Source organism: Stenella coeruleoalba (genome assembly GCF_951394435.1).
Source record: "Stenella coeruleoalba genome assembly, chromosome: 10".
In the NCBI taxonomy this organism is placed as follows: Eukaryota; Metazoa; Chordata; class Mammalia; order Artiodactyla; family Delphinidae; genus Stenella; species Stenella coeruleoalba.
In genome coordinates this window covers 20,533,506-20,554,211 of record NC_137156.1, presented here as the reverse complement: position 1 = coordinate 20,554,211, position 20,706 = coordinate 20,533,506, and the positions used below count along the sequence as shown (strand labels likewise).

Sequence of the window (20,706 nt, the reverse complement as noted above, 5' to 3'; positions counted from 1 at the left end):
CAGCAGATGTCTGTATAGCTCCCAAATCCTTGTCAACTCTTGAGTTGAAAAGCAAGCAGTTTTTCCATGCTGGTTTTTGCCTTAGCAGTAGGTGTTTAGATTCACCCATTTTGTTATGTGAATTAAGAGCTTGTTCCTTTTAATGGTTGACTAGTATTCCATTGTATGCATAAACCACAGTTTGTCTATCCATTCATCTAACGAAGGGATCTTAGTTGCTTCCACTTTTTAGCTGTAGTTGTTATATAACTATTCACATGCAAGTTTTTGTGTGGACAGAAGTTTTCAAATCAGTTGGGTAAGTATTACCAGGAGCACAGCTGCTGGATGGTAGGCTCAACAGTACGTTTAGCTTTATAAGAAACTGTCAAACTGTCTTCGAAAGTGGCTGTGCCATTCTGCATTACTACCAACAATGAATGAGTTCCCGTTGCTCCATGTCCTCCTCAGCATTTGGTAATGTACAATATTTTGGAAGTTATCCATTCTAATCGATGTTTAATATCTCATTGTTTTAATTTGCATTTTCCTAATAAATGATATTGAGGATCTTTTGGTATGCTAATTTACCATCTGTAAATTTTTTTTGTTTTTTTGTTTTTTTGTTTTTTTGCGGTACGCGGTCCTCTCACTGTTGCGGCCTCTCCCGTTGCGGAGCACAGGCTCCGGATGCGCAGGCCCAGCGGCCATGGCTCACGGGCTCAGCTGCTCCGCGGCATGTGGGATTTTCCCGGACCGGGGCACGAACCCATGTCCCCCGCATCGGCAGGCGGACTCCCAACCACTGCGCCACCAGGGAAACCCCCATCTGTAAATTTTTTTGGTGAAGTGTCTGTCCAGTTCTTTTGCCTGTTCTTTAATTGGATTATTTTCTTATTGTTTAGTTACAAGCATTCTTTTTTCTATTTTCTTGGACACAAGTCCCGTTTCAGATAAATGATTTGAAAATATTTTCTCCTGGTCTGTGGTCTATTTTTACAGTATCCTAGCAGAAGTTTTTAATTTCACAAATGTCTGGTAGAAATATAATGCAAGCCACAAATACTGATCACATATGTCACGTTAAACGTTCCAGTACCCACACAGCATAAAAAAAAAGTGAAATGAATTTTAATCAAATGTTTTGTTTAGTCCAGTTTATCTAAAATGTCAATGTGTAATAAGGGTTAAATTATAATAATTTACATTTTAAAAAATTAGGACTTTGAAATTCAATGTGTATTTTATACTTACAGCATATCTCATGCAACATTTCAAGTGCTCAGTAACCACATCTGGCTAGTGGCCACCATATTGGACACTGTAGCACTAAACTCTTTCTCTAGGCAACCTAAGTCATACCCTTGCTGTAAATACCTATAGCAGATGATTCACGAATTATATCTGCAGTCCAGGGCTCTCCATGAACTGCACACCAGTAACTGCTTACTTAATATTACCACCCTGATGGAGCTCATGCATCTCTCAAAATTTCTCTCCACAAGGGTTTCCAGTGTATCCTGACAGACCTGTTTTCAAATTCCAATGTTCCCTATATCCATGGGGCCACCCCAATCACATGGTTGTCCAAGCCAGAAATGTATTTTTTCCTTGATAGTGCCTCTGTTCAACCTCCATTTCAATCTTTTGACAACATATGGAGATTTTATTTCCTAAATATTTTATTATTATCTGATTTCTTTTGTCATCTCCACTGCCAACATTTTTGTTCAAGCCCCCATCTCTCGCCTGGGTTACTGTCTCTAACTAGACTCACTGCTCCTAATGTTTTCTTTCTAAAATCCACTCTCCACACAACTGACAAAGTAATCTTAGATAAGAAAAATATTGTCACTAACCATCAACTGAAAGTTAGTATTTCTTTCAGTTTTGAATATAGCAAATAGACCAGTCACATTAGCTATACCTGTGACTTTATTGCCAATGAAAACCATAGTTATAGTCCTAGCACTTAACCAGATATATCAAAATATTGTTTATGCTCATCCCAACCTCAGAATTTATAATTTTGATCTTGCTATTTGAAGCACAAAGAAGCACAAATATTACTGTATCAAACAATATTTTTAAAACTGTTTCAACCTGGCATTGTTTTATTATTAAAATTCATATTTTACTTTATGTACTTAGAAATTTATTTTTAGAAGATGTATATAGGATCAACTAGACTTTCAAAGAAATCCATAATACAATAAAAGCTAAGAACCCCTGTTTAAGGATTCCAGCAAATACCTCACATATAAAGTAGACTAGAGACAGATGATATAAAAATCAGATGGCAGAATTCCACTAATAATCCAGTTGGGAGCAGATAACTGAATCTTCCTTGGCTGTTAGACTGATTGCTTCATCAAGGATGCCAGTTCTACAGCCACAGGTTACTGGGGTTACTAGGGCATCCCACTCAATTCATGCATGTGTGTCTGCTGGAAACACACATCTTGATTATTATTGTTTTTATCACTGAAACAATTTCTCACATTACTTCTGCTAACCATCAGCCCTCTAGTGTGATTGGAGATGAAGAGCTAAAGAACTTGTAGTGGGTGAAAAGAACTTGTAGGGGGTTAAATGATGACTAACCTTTTCTGGAGAGTGAATTCCTCATTAGAAAAGTCCATTTATTAGTTTCCTAGGGCTGCTGCAACAAGTTACCAAAAACTGGTTGGCGTAAAACAGAAATATATTCTTGCACTGTTTTGGAGGCCAAGAAGTCCAAAACCACAGTGTCAGTAGGGTTGATTCCTTGTGGAGGCGCTGAGGGAGAATCTATGCTATGCCTTACCTGGCTTCTGGCGGCAGCTGGCAATCTTCGGTGTTCCGTGGCTTGCAGCTGCATCACTCCAGTCTCTGCCTGCCTCAGTTTTCATACGGTCCTCTGCTTTGCATCTCTGATGCCCCTCTCCCTTCTCTTATAAGTAAACCCTAAATCCAGGATGATCTCATTTCAAGATTCTTAACTACACCCTATTTCCAAACAAGGGTCACATTCATAGGTGCCAGGGGTTAAGACTTGGACATGTCCTTTTTCAGGACACTCAACCTACTACATTTCACAGATCCTAAGGTTTACCTTAACATTGACTCACACAAAATTTACATCACACTATCTGGATAGAAGTATTTTAGAGTAAATTACAGACAATACAAAGCTTTCCTTAGGCACCTTATTATCTCTCTCATTCATAATCAGCTAAAGTGACCTTGTGTGTTTATATCTGCCTCACTAAACTAGAAAGGAAACAGTGAGAGTAAGGACCTCCTCTCTTACACACACAAACACACACACTCTCTTTCTCTCTCTCTCTCTCTATCAGTGAATGTTTGAAGAGTGAAGAAAAAAGAACAATTTTTTAAAACCTTTTTGGAAAACAAAATAAGGAGAAATAACAAAATGCAGCCACTTGTCTATGACCAGCCCTGCACTGAAGAGCTAGCAATGTCCACCTGCCGGAACGATGCAGTAAGGGCTTGGTGTGATCTAGCTTCCTCTGGCCCTGCTCCTTGAGAGGGTTTCCCTTGCCCTGTAGACCTCAGGGACCCATCTGAGATGAGAATAGAAAGTCTCTTTGTTGAGGGCTACACCAGCCCTCTTCTTTTCTGAATTCAGAGGCACTGTGGTGGCTTTTGGGTAATTACAGCATCTGGGTTTCTAAACAGGCCTAGTTGCTCTGCCCTTTTTCCAGCCCTCATCTTACTGGCATCCATTATGTTCTCTGTTCTGTGGCACAACAAAACCACAGCCTAGAATCAGGGAAAGACAGCAAATATCTCCCCTGCTTCCATGGCAAATCCCAATGCGTAACCATTGCAATGATTTTAGGGTGAAGTTAACAGCCAGATGTAGCTTAGGGAGGGTAGCACCTAAAGGATCTGCTTTCCCCAGTTCCCAAACCAAACCTTATCATATTTAAAGCAGAGTCCTAACTTTGCTGTGGCCCTTTTCTCAGAAAATTCTGTCTTGCCAGTCCTTTATGACTTAGGGATTGAGATGTGGGTGGACAAACAGCACCTTTCTTAAGCACTTTAACCTAAAAACAAAAAAACCTGTGTTTTCTCTGCTTTCATGAATTGTCTTGGATTAAAAGTTTACTCTTATTTCTCTGACATCATTAAAGTCTTTGAAGGTTGCAAACCCATCCCAACGTCCTGTGTTTGTCCCTCCAAGTTCCGTAAAGCTGGGTCCTTGGTCTGCATTTGGTCTGCATCTCTGATGGAAGGAGAGTTTGACCAGCTGCTTTGCTGGTCGATAACAGTGATTTCCAGGTTCCTAATAGGAAGTGAAGGAATCTGCTTTTCCTAGCACCTCTCTCACATTAATGAAAATTCAGAATATATACAGAACTTGTGGGAATAAAGTGAAGCATGGCCCAAAGGAAAAATGATAGATTTAAATGATGCTTACATTAATAAATTAGAAAGTGTAAATGCAGGCAGTCCTTCAGGTAGTGTGAAATCTTATAAGTGACTATGCAAGGCAGTCTTAATAATCAATGGGAAAAGTCATGATTGTTCCATGATCTTTAAAATTTTTTATCAAAACATTAAAAACTCACCATCTATCATAAATATAAAGGGAAGTGAAAAACTAATATTAAGGACATTGTAATTTTAAATATTAAAACAATGAGAATTAGTGTCATTTCTTTTTTAAAAACTTACCAAAAATAGTTGAATGGTGCTTGATTTTTTTTCTTATCATGCAACTTATGATACAGAGTGAGTGTCCTTCCTATGCTTTGGGGAATTGTCATGTTTCTTTCTAAGTTTGGATTAGCTTCCAATATTTCATCCTTTGCATTTTTAATGGCATGAAATATCTCTGAGAATTCGTTTAATATGAAGTATTTTGCCAGTGTCACTTTCTTTGGAACTTCTTCCTTTTCATCACAACCATTTTCTACATTTATATCAGTTGGCCTTTACTAAGTTCCTCTGGTTTGCATAGCTAGCCTCTTCATAGCAACAGTGTCAACATTTCCCCGGTCAACTGTTACTTCAATAACTCTGTTTACCTTCGATTCAAATTCTGCTTCCAGGGTTATTACTTTCTCTTGTCTTGCTGTACTTTCATCTTCTTGGCCAAATCCCTCTTGACTATTGATTTTTGTCGTGTGAGTTTATCACTGGAAGACAAGGAGGCAACTAAACTACATGCTTTCTCTTTTTGAATAAACTGAATAACATGTGCAGTAACCATGCCAACAAATTTTGGCCAACGAATTTTAAAATAAGTGACACGATTAGGTCACTGATCACAGTGTGTATGTGTTATTTGTGCAGTGACTTGTGAAGTAAAAGCGAGCAGTGAATTTTGTAGTTTATGCAATGACTCACCATGCAATGACCTTCGAACTGTGTTTTTGGGCAAGTGGTATTATTTAACTAAACTATGGTAACTGAAATTCATTTATATCAAAACTGTGCAATGTAAAGACTGTCGCTATAAAGTTAGCATCCCACTAAAGAAGCTAGGAAAAACAAAAATAAAGTGAACTAGTGGAAGCAGAAAGGCTAAATAATGGAAAACGGGAAAAAATAATTAGGAAAAAGAAAACAGTAAAACTAAATGCAAGAGTAAAGAAATAGCAAATAAATAAACACACTTAAAAAATAAAAGATTAACCAATAACCATTGTGGTTTGTGAAAAATCAGAAGACACAAGTACAAAATTTAGAATAATAAAGGAGCTGTAGTTACAAAGACAGCGGAGGTTAAAATCATTAGAGACCAATTTGCTGATCTCTAAGAGAATATCTTTAAAAAATTGTCTTGAAAAATATAATTTACCAAAACTTATTACAAATTATTAGCAACTCTAAATAGAAAAAATTCATTAAAGAAAAATAAAGATAATTGTCAAAGAACTGTCATCTGAAAAAGGGCACCAAGTACAAATTGTTTTAAAAAGGAAGTTTACCAAAGTTTTAAAGAAAAGGGAATTCCAATGCTGTTCAAACACTTCCAGAGTATTAAAAGGACATCTATCCTCCATATTATTTTTATGAATTGAATAAAAATTTGTACCAGAACCTGAACATCAGTGCACACACAAAAAAGGGAAAAGAGATCAATTTAATTTATAATATTGAAGTATAAATTGTAAATGATCCATTGGCAACCAGAGTTCAACAGAACATTAAATGAGTAACATACGATGCCCAAGCAGGGGGTTATATAAAAAAATGCAAAGGTGACTATTAAGAAGTTTATTTAAATCATCATGATATACATAAAGAGGGAAGGCCTATGCTCATTCTTCAGAGATGCTCAAAAGGCATTTTATAAATTTCAACATGCATTCTTAACAATTCTCAATAAAGCAGACATAGAATTCTTCGTCATTGTATGATATAGCTAATGAGGAATAATGTAGATCTTCAGCAAAGTGAAGGATAAAACAAGAATAGCCACCCTATTTAACATTGATATGAAGGTATGCGGCACTGAAATCAGGTGAAAGGAATTAGAAGTGAACTAAATTGAAAGGAAGCAGTGAAATGTTTACTATTTTCAGACATCATTGCAAACATGTAAAACCCAACAGAATTATATCAGAAAGCCAATGCAAAAATTAGTCAATTCAGTAAGATATAATACGATATAAAAATGTACAAAAATCAGTACTTTCATATAAAACAAGATGCTGGAAGATATGAATTGGGAAATACACTATTTATGGAAATGAAAACAAAATACCTAGAGCTAAATGTAATAAATGTGCCACACATATTAAGTAAACTGGTCCACATCAATCACATTGTCCCAATTTCCCTGCAGATGAATGACTCAAGCAGCATGTGGGACTAAGCTCAATTCTAGAGAAGGGACTTGAGAGGAAGTCCTCCTCATTTGCTCTCAATTGGAAACCCAGGGAGATAGACTGTCTTCCTACCACTACTTTGACCTGAGTGAACACTTGGAACTGTGACCAGCATGAGGGTGTAATGCCAGGGTCGGGAGAAGAGCAGTGAGACTGCAGGGCCTTGGAGCCTGGGCTCTGATCCATGATTGTTACCACTGATGTTTAATGCTTATCTGCTGAGTGGAGTCCAGGTAGTTCAGTAATACAGGACACCAACACCTATTTAAATGATTCATCATACAAAACACCCATAAATGATCACACCGTTATTTATAGAAAAAAACAAAAAAGGAGTTTGAGTTACTGTTTTCTAGTCAATTGTGGTTAGCCAGATTGCTGGCTTCCGGTGAGACAGAGAGCAATATTCCCCCATCCCAGATCAACGTGTCCTGGACAACGTAGGTCACCAGGGCAAAAGGACCCCAAGTTGAGGACCTCAAACCACTCGAGCTTTGAAACAACTTCGCTGGCCTACAGAATCCAAACTTTTCAGATACAGAAGTAGAAAAAAACCAGGATAATGTACTTTACAAGATCTCTCCACACCTTCAGGCCCTTTATAGAATTTTCATTTAGAGACAAATGCGTCTTTTATACTTTACAGCTCCTTCACTCTAAGAACACTTTCTGTATGTATTAACCATAAACTTTCCTGTAAAAAGCATTCTGAAAAACTTCTTTTGCTGCAGTTGATTTCTGAAGACCGTTGGAGCCTCATGGGGGCTTCTATACAGTACAAAGTCAGTCACTAAATTACAAACGGCAGCTAAATAGTAAAGTTTATAACGTAAGTATCCTACTTACGTTGAGTCCACAGCTCTTTCAGAAACATGACTGGCTCTGAAAAGAGCCTTTGGGTTGTAACTGGAGCCTGCTTACACTTTGCAAGTTTACAGGGAGGTAGTGTACTTCGCTACAGCCTTCGTGCCCTCGGACACAGCGTGCTTAGCCAGCTCTCCTGGCAGCAACAGGCGCACGGCCGTTTGAATCTCCCTGGACGTAATAGTCGATCGCTTATTGTAGTGAGCCAAGCGGGAGGCCTCGTTCGCAATACGCTCGAAAACATCAGCAACGAAAGAATTCATAATACTCATGGCTTTCGATGAGATACCGGTGTCTGGGTGTACTTGCTTCAACACTTTGTAGATATAAATCGAATAACTCTCTTTCCTGCATCTCTTGTGCTTTCTTTCTTCTTTCCTTTGGGTCTTTGTTATGGCTTTCTTAAATCCTTTCTTAGAAACAGCAATACTTCTTGAAGCCTGATCTGGCATAGCTAATGTTAAGCTCTATACCGTTAACAGTTCTAACAGCTCCCACCAACGCCAAGGAAACGAAGACAGACACTAGGCGGAAAGGGTGGTATTTATAGGGGCAGCACTCAAGTGACGTGTGGAGAGGCCAGTATCTGATTGGATATCTGGGACTCTCGTGTATGTAAATGAGGTGATTCCCGTGAGCATTTCTGATTGGATAGATGGCCATCAGCCAATCAGAAAGCAAAGCACACCCTACCGTCAGACTATAAATGTGCCCAGTCGTAGGTGTTACAGATCACCGTATTGGCGTCGCGGTTTCTCTTTAAAGATATGTGTGGGCGTGGTAAACAAGGTGGTAAAGCCCACGGTAAAGGTAAATCTCGCTCATCCAGAGCAGGCTTGCAGTTTCCGGTTGGTCAGATCTATCGTCTGCTCTGCAAGGGTAACTCTGCCGAGCGCCTTGCGGCTGGTTTGCCTGTGTATTTGGCAGCGGTGTTAGAGTCCATAACGGCTCAAATCTTGGAGTTGGCGGGCAATGTCTGCTGTGACAAGAAGACACGCATTATCCCGTGCCACTTGCAGCTAGCAGTCCGTAATGATGAGGACCTCAACAATTTGCTGGGTGGTGTGACTATCACTCAGGGTGGCGTTTTGACGAACATCCACGCCGTGCTGCTGCCCAGGAAGACCGAGAGCCACCATCACAAAGTGTAGGGCAAGTAATCCAAGTGGAGGTTACCGTTGAGCAATCTAAACGTCTGGTGAAGGAAGATACCAAAGGCTCTTTTCAGAGCCACTTAAATTATCATTGAGGGCTGTGCCTGGGCTGTCTGGGTCTGTGATTGTGACGTATTCCAAAAGTAGGCAGCCGGAAAGATCCGTTAACCGTAACTTTATCATGTTGATTCTAGCACGTGAGGTTCTTTGCAGCTTTTTTTTTTTTATTACTGAAGGGCAAGTTCATGGGCCTTCAAGATGCCTATCGGGTGAGAGAAAAAGAGCAAAGCTTCAGCATTCTAATACCCTTTTAAGGCTCATTTTGATAAGTATTCGCGATGCCTGTGGTTTAACACGTGCTTAGAAAATGTTTCTTAAATGTAATGTCCATCAAAAACCTAAGTGGCACATGTGGGGGAGGGATACTAGTGTCTCACTAGAGGTAGGAATGTGACATGGTATACCATAATTGGAATTATTAGGGAGTTTTTGTCAGATCTTTCAAATGGTTTCATTTGATCTGTATTATAAACACCAAGAAAAATTGGAAAGCAAATGAACAGGTAGGCTGTCATAAAGTTACAGAAAATTCAGCAGTTTGCCTTATCTCAAGGAGAAAGTGTCGCTGGTTATTCTTTTAAAGTCATTGTTAGACACGTGAGAGCTAAACACATAAGACATACAGAAGCAGGCACGAAGTATAGAGTTCTGTAAGAAATTAAAAGATGAAAGTAAACTACGTAATATGTTGAGCAATCGAGTTACGAAAAAGCCAACCATGTTTTGAATTAATGTACATAGATAAGGCATGTGATTAAGAAGGGCACAGAAGGACGGGAAAATTTCGAAAACTGAAAGGAAATTGTACAGATATATTGAACAAAATTAGATTATGTTTAGAACATGGCATTAAAAACTAAAATGTGAAAATTTAAAATCTGAGAATGCTGATGTAAGTGATTGACTAAATGAGGGATATGTGAAAAATCTTCTAAACAGAAGAATTTCAAATCATTTATATAGATGTTCCCCCATCAAGCAGCTGGAACTTAACTCCCCAGACTTACCAAAGTGGAGTATGGAAAGGCAGGGGAAAACAGGAGTGACTTTACAGTAGAGAAAACGGGCAAACACTACCGCAAATGATCAGTGTTAAGATCATCAGTGATAAACCACGTGGTTTGCATGTGCCATTAATATGATGTGTTGAGAAGGGCAATTCACTTCTCTGGTCTTCCTCCCAGCAACACATAATCTCAGTCTAAACATGAGAAGAACGTCAGACAAATACAAGTTAGGAACATTCTAAAGAATATGAGTCCTCAAAATTATCAAGTTCATCGAAAACAAGGAAATTCTGAGAAACTGTCAGCCCAGAGCAGTTAAGGAGACATTACAAGAAAATGTCAAGTACAACATGACACGGGTTTAATCAGCATATTCCTTATAGTCGGATTCCATATTCAAGGTTCTTCCACATCCACATATTCAACCACAGACTGTATAGCACTGTAGTATTTACTATTGAAAAGTATCTGCGTATAAGTATACGCGCACAGTTCAAACCCCGAGTTGTTCAAGAGTCAACTGTATTTTGGATTGGATCCTGGAACAGACAAAGAGCATTAGGGAAAATCTAATGAAACCCAAAGTTTAGAGTTTAATTCACAGTAAAGTACCAGTGTTATTTCCTAGGTTGTGACAAATGCATAAATGTTGACAACAGAGGAAATGGTGAGGTATATGGGAACTACTTTTACAACTTTTATGTAAATCTAAAATTGTTCCAAGTTAGAAAGCTTATTGAAAAAAAAAAACACATTTTTTTTTAAATCAAAGAGTCCCAAATCCATAACAAATGAAATCTCAATAGACTATCGCTCATAAACTGAAAGTGTGAGTGGCTCTGAAAAGAGCCTCTGGTTTCAGATGTTGGTGTCCTAAAAAATGCTCTCTTGTAGCTGTTGTACTTGGTGACGAGGCATAGTGCCTTGCACACAGCGTGCTTGGCTGGTTCCCCAGTCATCAACAGGCATTAGTTCTCTGGAATTCCCTGTAGAGCAGGGGTCCCCAAGCCCTGGACCGTGGACCGGTACGGGTCATGGCCTGTTAGGAACCGGGCCACACAGCAGGAGGCGAGTGGCGGGCAAGCAAGCGAAGCTTCATCTGTATTTACAGCTGCTCCCCATCACTCGCATTACCGCCTGAGCTCCGCCTCCTGTCAGATCAGCAGTGTCGTTAGATTCTCATAGGAGCATGCACCGTACTCTGAACTACGCATTCGAGAGATCTAGATTGCGCGCTCCTTATGGGAATCTAATGCCTGATGATCTGAGGAGGAGCTGAGGCGGTGATGCCAGCGCTGGGGAACGGCTGCAAATACAGATCATCATTAGCAGAGAGGTTTCACTGCACAGAGACCATAATAAGTCAATTGCTTGCAGACTCATATCAAAACCCTATCAGTGAGTGACAAGTGAAAACAAGCTCAGGGCTCCCACTGATTCTGCATTATGGTGGGTTGTATAATTATTTCATTATATATTTCAATGTAATAATAGAAATAAAGTGCACAATAAAGGTAACGCACTTGAATCATCCTGAAACCACCCCTCCCCCCACCACCGTCCATGGAAAAATTGTCTTCCTTGAAACCGGTCCCTGGTGCCAAAAAGGTTGGGGACCGCTGCTGTAGAGGATAGTAAAGAGTCTGTTGTAATGAGCCAAGTAGGTTGACTCACCGGTGATATACTCAAAGGTCACAAACGAGTTCAGTATTCACATGGCTTCCATAGAGATGCGAGGGTTGGGGCAAACCGCGGCACTGTCTGTGACATCTCTGGTGCTTCTTGCCTTTCTTTTCATCTTGAGGATAGCTTCTTGGAGCCTTTCTTGGACATGACAGTAAACTTAGAGAAAGACTGGGAGATAGGAGACACAGCCATTATCTACCTTGAGAAAAGAAGGATGGCAGGCTGTGAAGCCACAGAGCTTATTTATATACTGTGTATTCAAATGAGGTATTGAATAAACAATTTCTGATTGGAATAAAAGCAAGAGGCAAATGAATGCAAATAAGATATCTCAGGTCAACTCTGATTGCATAGTACTCCTACTGGCATCAACCACTCAGAAAACAGAAGGCTATCATGTGGGGTCTTGCTCAAGGGCATTTGAACCCGGGGGCCCCTACAGCTGCTCAGTTTTGTAGATTTCAGCCTCAGCTTGTTTTGAGAGAGACCGCCTTCCTTAACCCAAGTTTAAATTTCCAAAGAAATGGATCTGGCCCAGTATGAATCGCATGTCCACTCACTGTCCATCAACAGTAGTCAGAAGAGAATGATCCTGAAAACAATGCATCAGAATTGACACATTGTTAGGATTATTTGTTCTCAGTTTCCCTGATGCTGAATAGTATTTGCTTATACTTGCCTGTTTTAAAAACCCTGTCCTGTGGTCAAACATGGTTCTTATCTACTACCTGAGCAAGTGAAGGTGACTCACTGCTATTCAAGTTATTAGCCTGATTGAATTTCCATGTTTTTAATAGTGAGGTGAGGCATCATTTCATGTTTGGTGGTATCTTTTTGACGTTTTTCTTCCTCCTGGTTTTAAAGACTACCATAATGTGAGTACTTTTTGTCAAATGGTGTAAGTTGCCTTTTGTACTTTTCAGAATCAACCTATGCGTTCTCTTTCTTCATATGCATTTCTTATTCCTTTTCCCATTGTAATGAAATCCTATTTGAGTTAAACTAAAAGGTTATACAGAATAAAATATTTGTAAATAACGTGAATACGTGTTTAGGGTGACATGTGCCTTGACTTTTTCAAACCTTTTGTGTATGTCTTATAAAACTTTATAATTTTCCTTAGAGCTTTTACACATATTTCATGGAGTTTATATCCAGGTGCCCTTCTTTTTATTTTAGGGGCATCTTGTTGTTGTTGTTAGCTTATACCTTTATTTCTTAAAATAATTTTTCACCCGCTGAAAGGAAACAGAGCACCTTGAAAGACAGGCTGATTTCAGGCCTGTGGCAGGAAATTAAGAGGAGTCTGGGACATCTTGCTGCTGGAAATCAAGGAAGCTATCAAGAACTAATGGGTCAGGTCAGGAAGACACAAGAACCAGCAGGGGTAAGATACTGGTAAAGGAATGAAAGGAAAGAAAGGAAAAAGGGAGAGAGGGGGCAAATATGGCAAAATCTTGATCATTGTTTAATCTGGGTGACGTGTATGTGGGATTCATTTTAATATTCTTTCTTGTATTTGAATTTTTTCATTATAAAATAAACATTTACATTGTTTGCATTAAAGAAGGCCTAAATATTTAGGCCTTCTTTAATGCAAAGCAACACATATGTGTTATCAATAAAATTAAGTAACACAGATGGGTAAAATAAAAAGCATTGATAATTCTATCACTCAGCTAATTACTGTACTACTAATTTGTTGTGATGCTTTCTCAATATTCTTCACTACATATGCAAATTTTTTAAAACTAATTTCGTCTTCAATTTCTCATATCATCTATGGCCTAGAAGCACCACTTTGATTATACTATTGCCCTGCTTTCTAATCCATTAGGACTTTCCACAATTACCAAGTACAGTCTGGGCTCCTTGACATTAAAGGTCTTCCAACGTTCTTTCCAGAATTCTTTCTACTACCTTGTCTCCATAAACCCCCCTAGGCTCTAGCCACTCTGGATCTCTTACATTTGAATTCGTATTGGTTTCTGTATAAATGTCATAATTTATCATCTGAACGAGCACTCAAGACCTTTAAAATAATATATTTGGGGATTTCAAAGTTTAAGACTCCTGATACAACTAGCAACTTGTCCCCGCACAGAGCCTAATTTCTGTCAAAAGGCCAAGCTGTTACATAAGCATTGAGCCGAGATCCATGAAAAGAAATTAAGAGACTGCATCTCAGCCTGTAAGGGATGGCTTGAAAACTAAAAAGAAAGTGAGAATCTGCCTCCACAAGTCACAGTGCTTCTGCAATCTTCGTTTCTGCTGGTGGTGTTAGAAGAAGAAATAACATGCCTGTTTTGCTGAATACAGGGAGTGTGAGGTCCCCCAAAGGTCCTAGGCATCACACTCTTTCAGAATTGGGAATTTTGGTTCCAGGAATAAGCTTGTCCCTTGTTCAGCTATGCTGCATTCACTGCACTTCTGCAACTTTGAGAGGTTATAGTTTTGGTCCGAAAAAATGTAATTCCAATGTTGTTTCTAAACTTAAACAGTCTTGTATGTCAATTTTTTTAAAAATATCTGTATTGGAGTATAATTGCTTTACAATGGTGTGTTAGTTTCTGCTTTAAAACAAAGTGAATCAGCTATACGTATACATATATCCCCATATCTCCTCCCTTTTGCATCTCCCTCCAACCCTCCCTATCCCAGCCCTCTAGGTGGTCACAAAGCACCGAGCTGATCTCCCTGTGCTATGCGGATTCTTCCCACTAGCTATCTGTTTCACATTTGGTAGTGTAGATAAGTCTATGCCACTCTCTCATTTCATCCCAGCTTACCGTTCCCCCTCCCCGTGTCCTCAAGTCCATTCTCTATGTCTGTGTCTTTATTCCTGTCTTGTCCCTAGGTACTTCATAACCTTTTTTTTTTTTTTAGATTCCATATATATGTGTTAGCATACGGTATTTGTTTTTCTCTTTCTGACTTACTTCACTCTGTATGACAAGACTCTAGGTCCATCCACCTCACTACAAATAACTCAATTTCATTTCTTTTTATGGCTGAGTAATATTCTATTTTATATATGTTCCACATCACCTTTATCCATTCATCTGTTGATGGATACTTAGGTTGCGTCCATGTCCTCGCTATTGTAAACAGAGCTGCAATGAACACTCTGGTACATGACTCTTTTTGAATTATGGTTTTCTCAGGGTGTATACCCAGTAGTGGGATTGCTGGGTCATATGGTAGTTCTATTTTTACTTTCTTAAGGAACCTCCATACTGTTCTCCATAGTGGCTGTATCAATTTACATTCCCATCAACAGTGCAAGAGGGTTCCCTTTTCTCCACAGCCTCTCCAGCATTTATTGTTTGTAGATTTTTTGATGATGGCCATTCTGACTGGTGTGAGGTGATACCTCACTGTAGTTTAGATTTGCATTTCTCTAATGATTAGTGATATTGAACATTCTTTCATGTGTTTGCTGGCAATCTGTATATCTTCTTTGGATAAATGTCTATTTAGGCCTTCTGCCCATTTTTGGATTGGGTTGGGGTTTTTTTGGTATTGAGCTGCATGAGCCGCTTGTAAATTTTGGAGATGAATCCTTTGTCAGTTGCTTCATTTGCACATATTTTCTACCATTCTGAGGGTTGTCTTTTCATCTTGTTTATAGTTTCCTTTGCTGTGCAAAAGCTTTTAAGTTTCATTAGGTTCCATTTGTTTTTGTTTTTATTTCCATTTCTCTAGGAGGTGGGTCAAAAAGGATCTTGCTATGATTTATGTCATAGAGTGTTCTGCCTATGTTTTCTTCTAAGAGTTTGATAGTGTCTGGCCTTACACTTAGGTCTTTAATTCACTTTGAGTTTATTTTTGTGTATGGTGTTAGGGAGTGTTCTAATTTCATTCTTTTACATGTGCCTGTCCAGTTCGCCCAGCACCACTTATTGAAGAGGCTGTCTTTTCTCCATTGTATATTCTTGCCTCCTTTATCAAAGATAAGGTGACCATATGTGCATGGGTTTATCTCTGGGCTTTCTACCCTGTTCCATTAATCTGTATTTCTGTTCTTGTGCCAGTACCATACTGTCTTGATTACTGTAGCTTTGTAATATAGTCTGAAGTCAGGGAGTCTGATTCCTCCAGCTCCGTTTTTCTTTCTCAAGATTGCTTTGGCTATTCAGGGCCTTTTGTGTTTCCATACAAATTGTGAAATTTTTTGTTCTAGTTCTGTGAAAAATGCCATTGGTAGTTTGATAGGGATTGCATTGAATCTGTAGATTGCTTTGGGTAGTATAGTCATTTTCACAGTGTTGAGTCTTCCAATCCAAGAACATGGTATATCTCTCCATCTGTTTGTATCATCTTTAATTTCTTTCATCTGTGTCTTATAGTTTTCTGCATACAGGTCTTTTGTCTCCTTTGGTAGGTTCATTCCTAGGTATTTTATTCTTTTTGTTGCAGTGGTAAATGGGAATGTTTCCTTAATTTCTCTTTCAGATTTTTCATCATTAATGTATAGGAATGCAAGAGATTTCTGTGCATTAATTTTGGATGCTGCAGCTTTACCAAATTTGTTGATTAGCTCTAGTAGTTTTCTGGTAGAGTCCTTAGGATTCTCTATGTATATTATCATGTCATCTGCAAACAGTGATAGCTTTACTTCTTTTCCAATTTGAATTCCTTTGATTTCTTTTTCTTCTCTGATTGCTGTTGCTAAAACTTCCAGAACTATGTTCAATAATATTGGTGAGAGTGGGCAACCTCGTCTTGTTCCTGATCTTAGAGGAAATGGTTTCAGTTTTTCACCATTGAGAACGATGTTGGCTGTGGGTTTGTCATATATGGCCTTTATTATGTTGAGGTTAAGTTCCCTCTATGCCTGTTTTCTGGAGACTTTATCATAAATGGGTGTTGATTTTGTCGAAATCTTTTTTCTGCAACTACTGAGATGATCACATGGTTTTTCTCCTTCAATTTGTTAATTTGGTTTATCACTTTGATTGATTTGCATATATTGAAGAATACTTGCATTCCTGGGATAAACCCCATTTGATCATGGGGTATGATCCTTTTAATGTGCTGCTGGATTCTGTTTGCTAGTCTTTTGTTGAGGATTTTTGCATCTATGTTTATCAGTGATATTGGCCTGTAGTTTTCTTTCTTTGTGACATCTCTGTCTGGTTTTGGTATCAGGGTGATGTGGTCTTGCAGAATGAGTTTGGGGGTGTTCCTCCCTCTGCTATATTTTGAAGAGTTTGAGAAGGATAGGTGTCAGCTCTTCTCTAAATGTTTGATAGAATTCGCCTGTGAAGCCATCTGGTCCTGGGCTTTTGTTTGTTGGAAGATTTTTAATCACAGTCTCAATTTCAGTGCTTGCGATTGGTCTGTTTATATTTTCTGTTTCTTCTTGGTTTAGTCTCAGAAGTTTGTGCTTTTCTAAGAATTTGTCCATTTCTTCCAGGTTATCCATTTTACTGGCATATGGTTGCTTGTAGTAATCTCTCATGATCCTTTGTATTTCTGCAGTCTCAGTTGTCACTTCTCCGTCTTCACTTCTAATTCTATTGATTTGAGTCTTCTCCCTTTTTTCTTGATTAGTCTGGCTAATGGTTTATCAACGTTTTTTATCTTCTCAAAGAACCAGCTTTTAGTTTTATTGATCTTTGCTGTTGTTTCCTTCATGTCTTTTTCATTTATTTCTGATCTGATCTTTATGATTTCTTTCCTTCTGCTAACTTTGGAGTTTTTTTGTTCTTCTTTCTCTAATTGTTTTAGGTGTAATGTTAGGTTGTGTATTTGAGATGTTTCTTGTTTCTTGAGGTAGGATTGTATTGCTATAAATTTCCCTCTTAAAACTGTGTCTGCTGCATCTCATACATTTTGGGTCATTGTGTTTTCCTTGTTATTTGTTTCTAAGTATTTTTTGATTTCCTCTTTGATTTCTTTAGTGATCTCTTGGTTATTAAGTATTGTTTAGCCTCCATGTGCTTGTACTTTTTACAGATTTTTTACTGTAATTGATATCTAGTCTCATAGTGTTGTGGTCGGAAAAGATACTTGATACAATTTCAATTTCCTTAAATTTACCAAGGCTTGATTTGTGACCCAAGATATGGTCTATCCTGGAGAATGTTCCATGAGCACTTGAAAAGAAAGTGTATTCTGGTGTTTTGGTTGGAATGTCCTATAAATATCAATTAAGTCCATCTTGTTTAATGTATCATTTAAAGCTTGTATTTCCTTATTTATTTTCATTTTGGATGATCTGTCCATTGGTGAAAGTGGGGTGTTAGAGTCCCCTACTATGATTGTGTTACTGTTGGTTTCTCCATTTATGGTGTTAGCATTTGCCTTATGTATTGAGGTGCTCCTATGTTGGGTGCATAAATATTTATAATTGTTATATCTTTTTCATGGATTGATCTCTTGATCACTATGTAGTGTCTTTCTTTGTCTCTTTATTTTAAAGTCTATTTTGTCTGATACGAGAATTGCTACTCCATGTTTCTCATGATTTTCATTTGCATGGAATGTCTTTTTCCATCCCCTCACTTTCAGTCTATATGTGTCCCTAGGTCTGAACTGGTTCTCTTGTAGACAGCATTTATACAGGTCTTGTTTTTGTATCCATTCAGCCAGTCTATATCTTTTGGTTGGAGTATTTAATCCATTTACATTTAAGGTAATTATTGATATGTGTGTTCCTATTACCATTTTCTTAATTGTGTTGGGTTTGTTATTGTAGGTCTTTTCCTTCCTTTTTGTTTCCTGCCTAGAGAAGTTCCTTTAGCAAATGCTGTAAAGCTGGTTTGGTGGTGCTGAATTGTCTTAGCTTTTGCTTGTCTGTTAAGGTTTGAATTTCTCCATCAAATCTGAATGAGATCCTTGCTGGGTAGAGTAGTCTTTCTTGTAGGTTTTTCCCTTTCATCACTTTAAATATGTCCTGCCACTCCCTTCTGGCTTTCAGTTTCTGCTGAAAGATCAGCTGTTAATCTTATGGGGATTCCCTCGTATGTTATTTGTTGTTTTTCCCTTGCTGCTTTTAATATTTTTTCTTTGTGTTTAATTTTTGATAATTGGATTAATATGTGTCTTGGCATGTTTCTCCTTGGATTTATCTTGTATGGGACACACTGCGCTTCCTGGACTTGATTAACTATTTCCTTTCCCATATTAGGGACGTTTTCAACTATAATCTCTTCAAATATTTTCTCAGTCCCTTTCTTTTTCTCTTCCTCTGGGATCCCTATAATTCGAATGTTGGTGCGTTTAATGTTGTCCCAGAGGTCTCTGAGACTGTCCTCAATTCTTTTCTATCTTTTTTCTTTATTCTGCTCTGTGGTAGTTATTTTCACTATTTTATCTTCCAGGTATCTTATCCTCAGTTATTCTGCCTCAGTTATTCTACTATTGATTCCTTCTAGAGAATTTTTAATTTCCTTTATTGTGTTGTTCACCATTGTTTGCTTTTTAGTTCTTCTAGGTCCTTGTTAAAAGTTTCTTGTATTTTCTTCGTTCTATTTCCGAGATTTTGGGTCATCTTTAGCATCATTACTCTGAATTCTTTTTTAGGTAGACTGCCTATTTCCTCTTCATTTGTTTGATCAGGTGGGTTTTTACTTTGCTCCTTCATCTGCTGTGCATTCCTCTGTCTTCTCATTTTGTTTAACTTATTGTCTTTGGGGTCTCCTTTACACAGGCTGCAGGTTCGTACTTTCCGTTGTTTTTGGTGTCTGCCCCCAGTGGGTAAGGTTGGTTCAGTGGGTTGTGTAGGTTTCCTGGTGGAGCGGACTGGTGCCTGTGTTCTGGTGGATGAGGCTGGATCTTGTATTTCTGGTGGGCAGGACCACGTCTGGTTGTGTGTTTTGGGGTGTCTGTGAACTTATTATAATTTTAAGCAGCCTCTCTACTAATGGATGGGGTTGTGTTCCTTTCTTGCTAGTTGTTTGGCATAGGGTATCCAGCACTGTAGCTTGCTGGTCATTGAGTGGAGCTGGGTCTTATCGTTGAGATGGAGATCTCTGGGAGAGCTTTCACTGTTTGATATTACATGGGGCCGGGAGGTCTCTGGTGGACCAGTATCCTGAACTCGGCTGTCTCACCTCAGAGGCACAGGCCTGACACCCAGCTGGAGCACCAAGACTCTGTCAGCCACACGGCTCAGAAGAAAAGGGAGAAAACAAGAAAGAAAGAAGGAAAGAAAAAAAGAAAGAAAGAAAGAAAGAAAATCAAGTTATTAAAATAAAAAATTATTAAAAATAAAATTTTTAAATAAAAAAAGAAAGAAGAGAGCAACCAAATCAAAAAACAAATCCACCTATGATAACAAGTGCTAAAAACTATACAAAAAAATAATAATAACCAAAAAAAAATACACGGACTGACAGAACCCTAGGACAAATGGTAAAAGCAAAGCTATACAGACAAATTCACACACAGTAGCATACAGATACACACTCACAAAAAGGGAAAAAAGAAAAAAATATATATATATCATTGCTCCCAAAGTCCGCCTCAATTTGGGGATGATTCGTTGTCTATTCAGGTATTCCACAGATGTAGGTACATCAGGTTGATTGTGGAGATTTAATCCGCTGCTCCTGAGGCGGATTAAATCTCCACAAAAGAAAAAAATTTCCCTTTTTCTTCTGTGTTCCCACAGCTCCCTGGGTTCAGCTTTGGATTTGGCCCCGCCTGTGTGTGTAGGTCGCCTGAGGGCGTCTGTTCTTCACTCAGACAGGATGCGGTTAAAGCAGCAGCTGATTCGGGGGCTCAGGCCGCGGGGGAGGGAGGGGTTCGGATGCGGGGCGAGCCTGCGGCGGCAGAGGCCAGCGGGACGTTGCACCAGCCTGAGGCGCCGTGTGTTCTCCCAGGGAAGTTGTCCCTGTGGCGGGCTGCACAGGCTCCCGGAAGGGGGGTGTGGATAGTGACCTGTGCTCGCACAGAGGCCCCTTGGTGGCGGCAGCAGCAGCCTTAGCGTCTCATGCCCGTCTCTCGGGTCCGTGCTGATAGCCGTGGCTCGCGCCCGTCTCTGGAGGTCCTTTAAGCAGCGCTCTGAATCCCCTCTCTTCGCGCACCAGGAAACAAAGAGGGAAGAAAAAGTCTCTTGCCTCTTCGGCAGGTCTAGACTTTTCCCCGGACTCCCTCCCGGCT

The 20,706-nt window shown here is 39.1% G+C and overlaps 2 protein-coding genes across 2 annotated transcripts; one reads left to right on the top strand and one right to left on the bottom strand.

Annotated features, from left to right (window-relative positions):
• Window positions 1-7,701: 7,701 nt before the first annotated feature.
• On the bottom strand, window positions 7,702-8,214 carry LOC307192810 (histone H2B type 1-A). Its single transcript, XM_079934120.1, has one exon. The coding sequence runs from the start codon at window positions 8,138-8,140 to the stop codon at window positions 7,757-7,759; it is 384 nt and encodes a 127-aa protein (XP_079790246.1). The 5' UTR covers window positions 8,141-8,214; the 3' UTR covers window positions 7,702-7,756.
• Window positions 8,215-8,455: 241 nt separating this feature from the next.
• LOC307192371 (histone H2A type 1-A-like) lies at window positions 8,456-8,839 on the top strand (the record flags this gene model as incomplete). The annotated part of the gene is made up of 1 exon (XM_079933204.1): window positions 8,456-8,839. The coding sequence occupies one exon, from the start codon at window positions 8,456-8,458 to the stop codon at window positions 8,837-8,839; it is 384 nt and encodes a 127-aa protein (XP_079789330.1).
• Window positions 8,840-20,706: the final 11,867 nt, after the last annotated feature.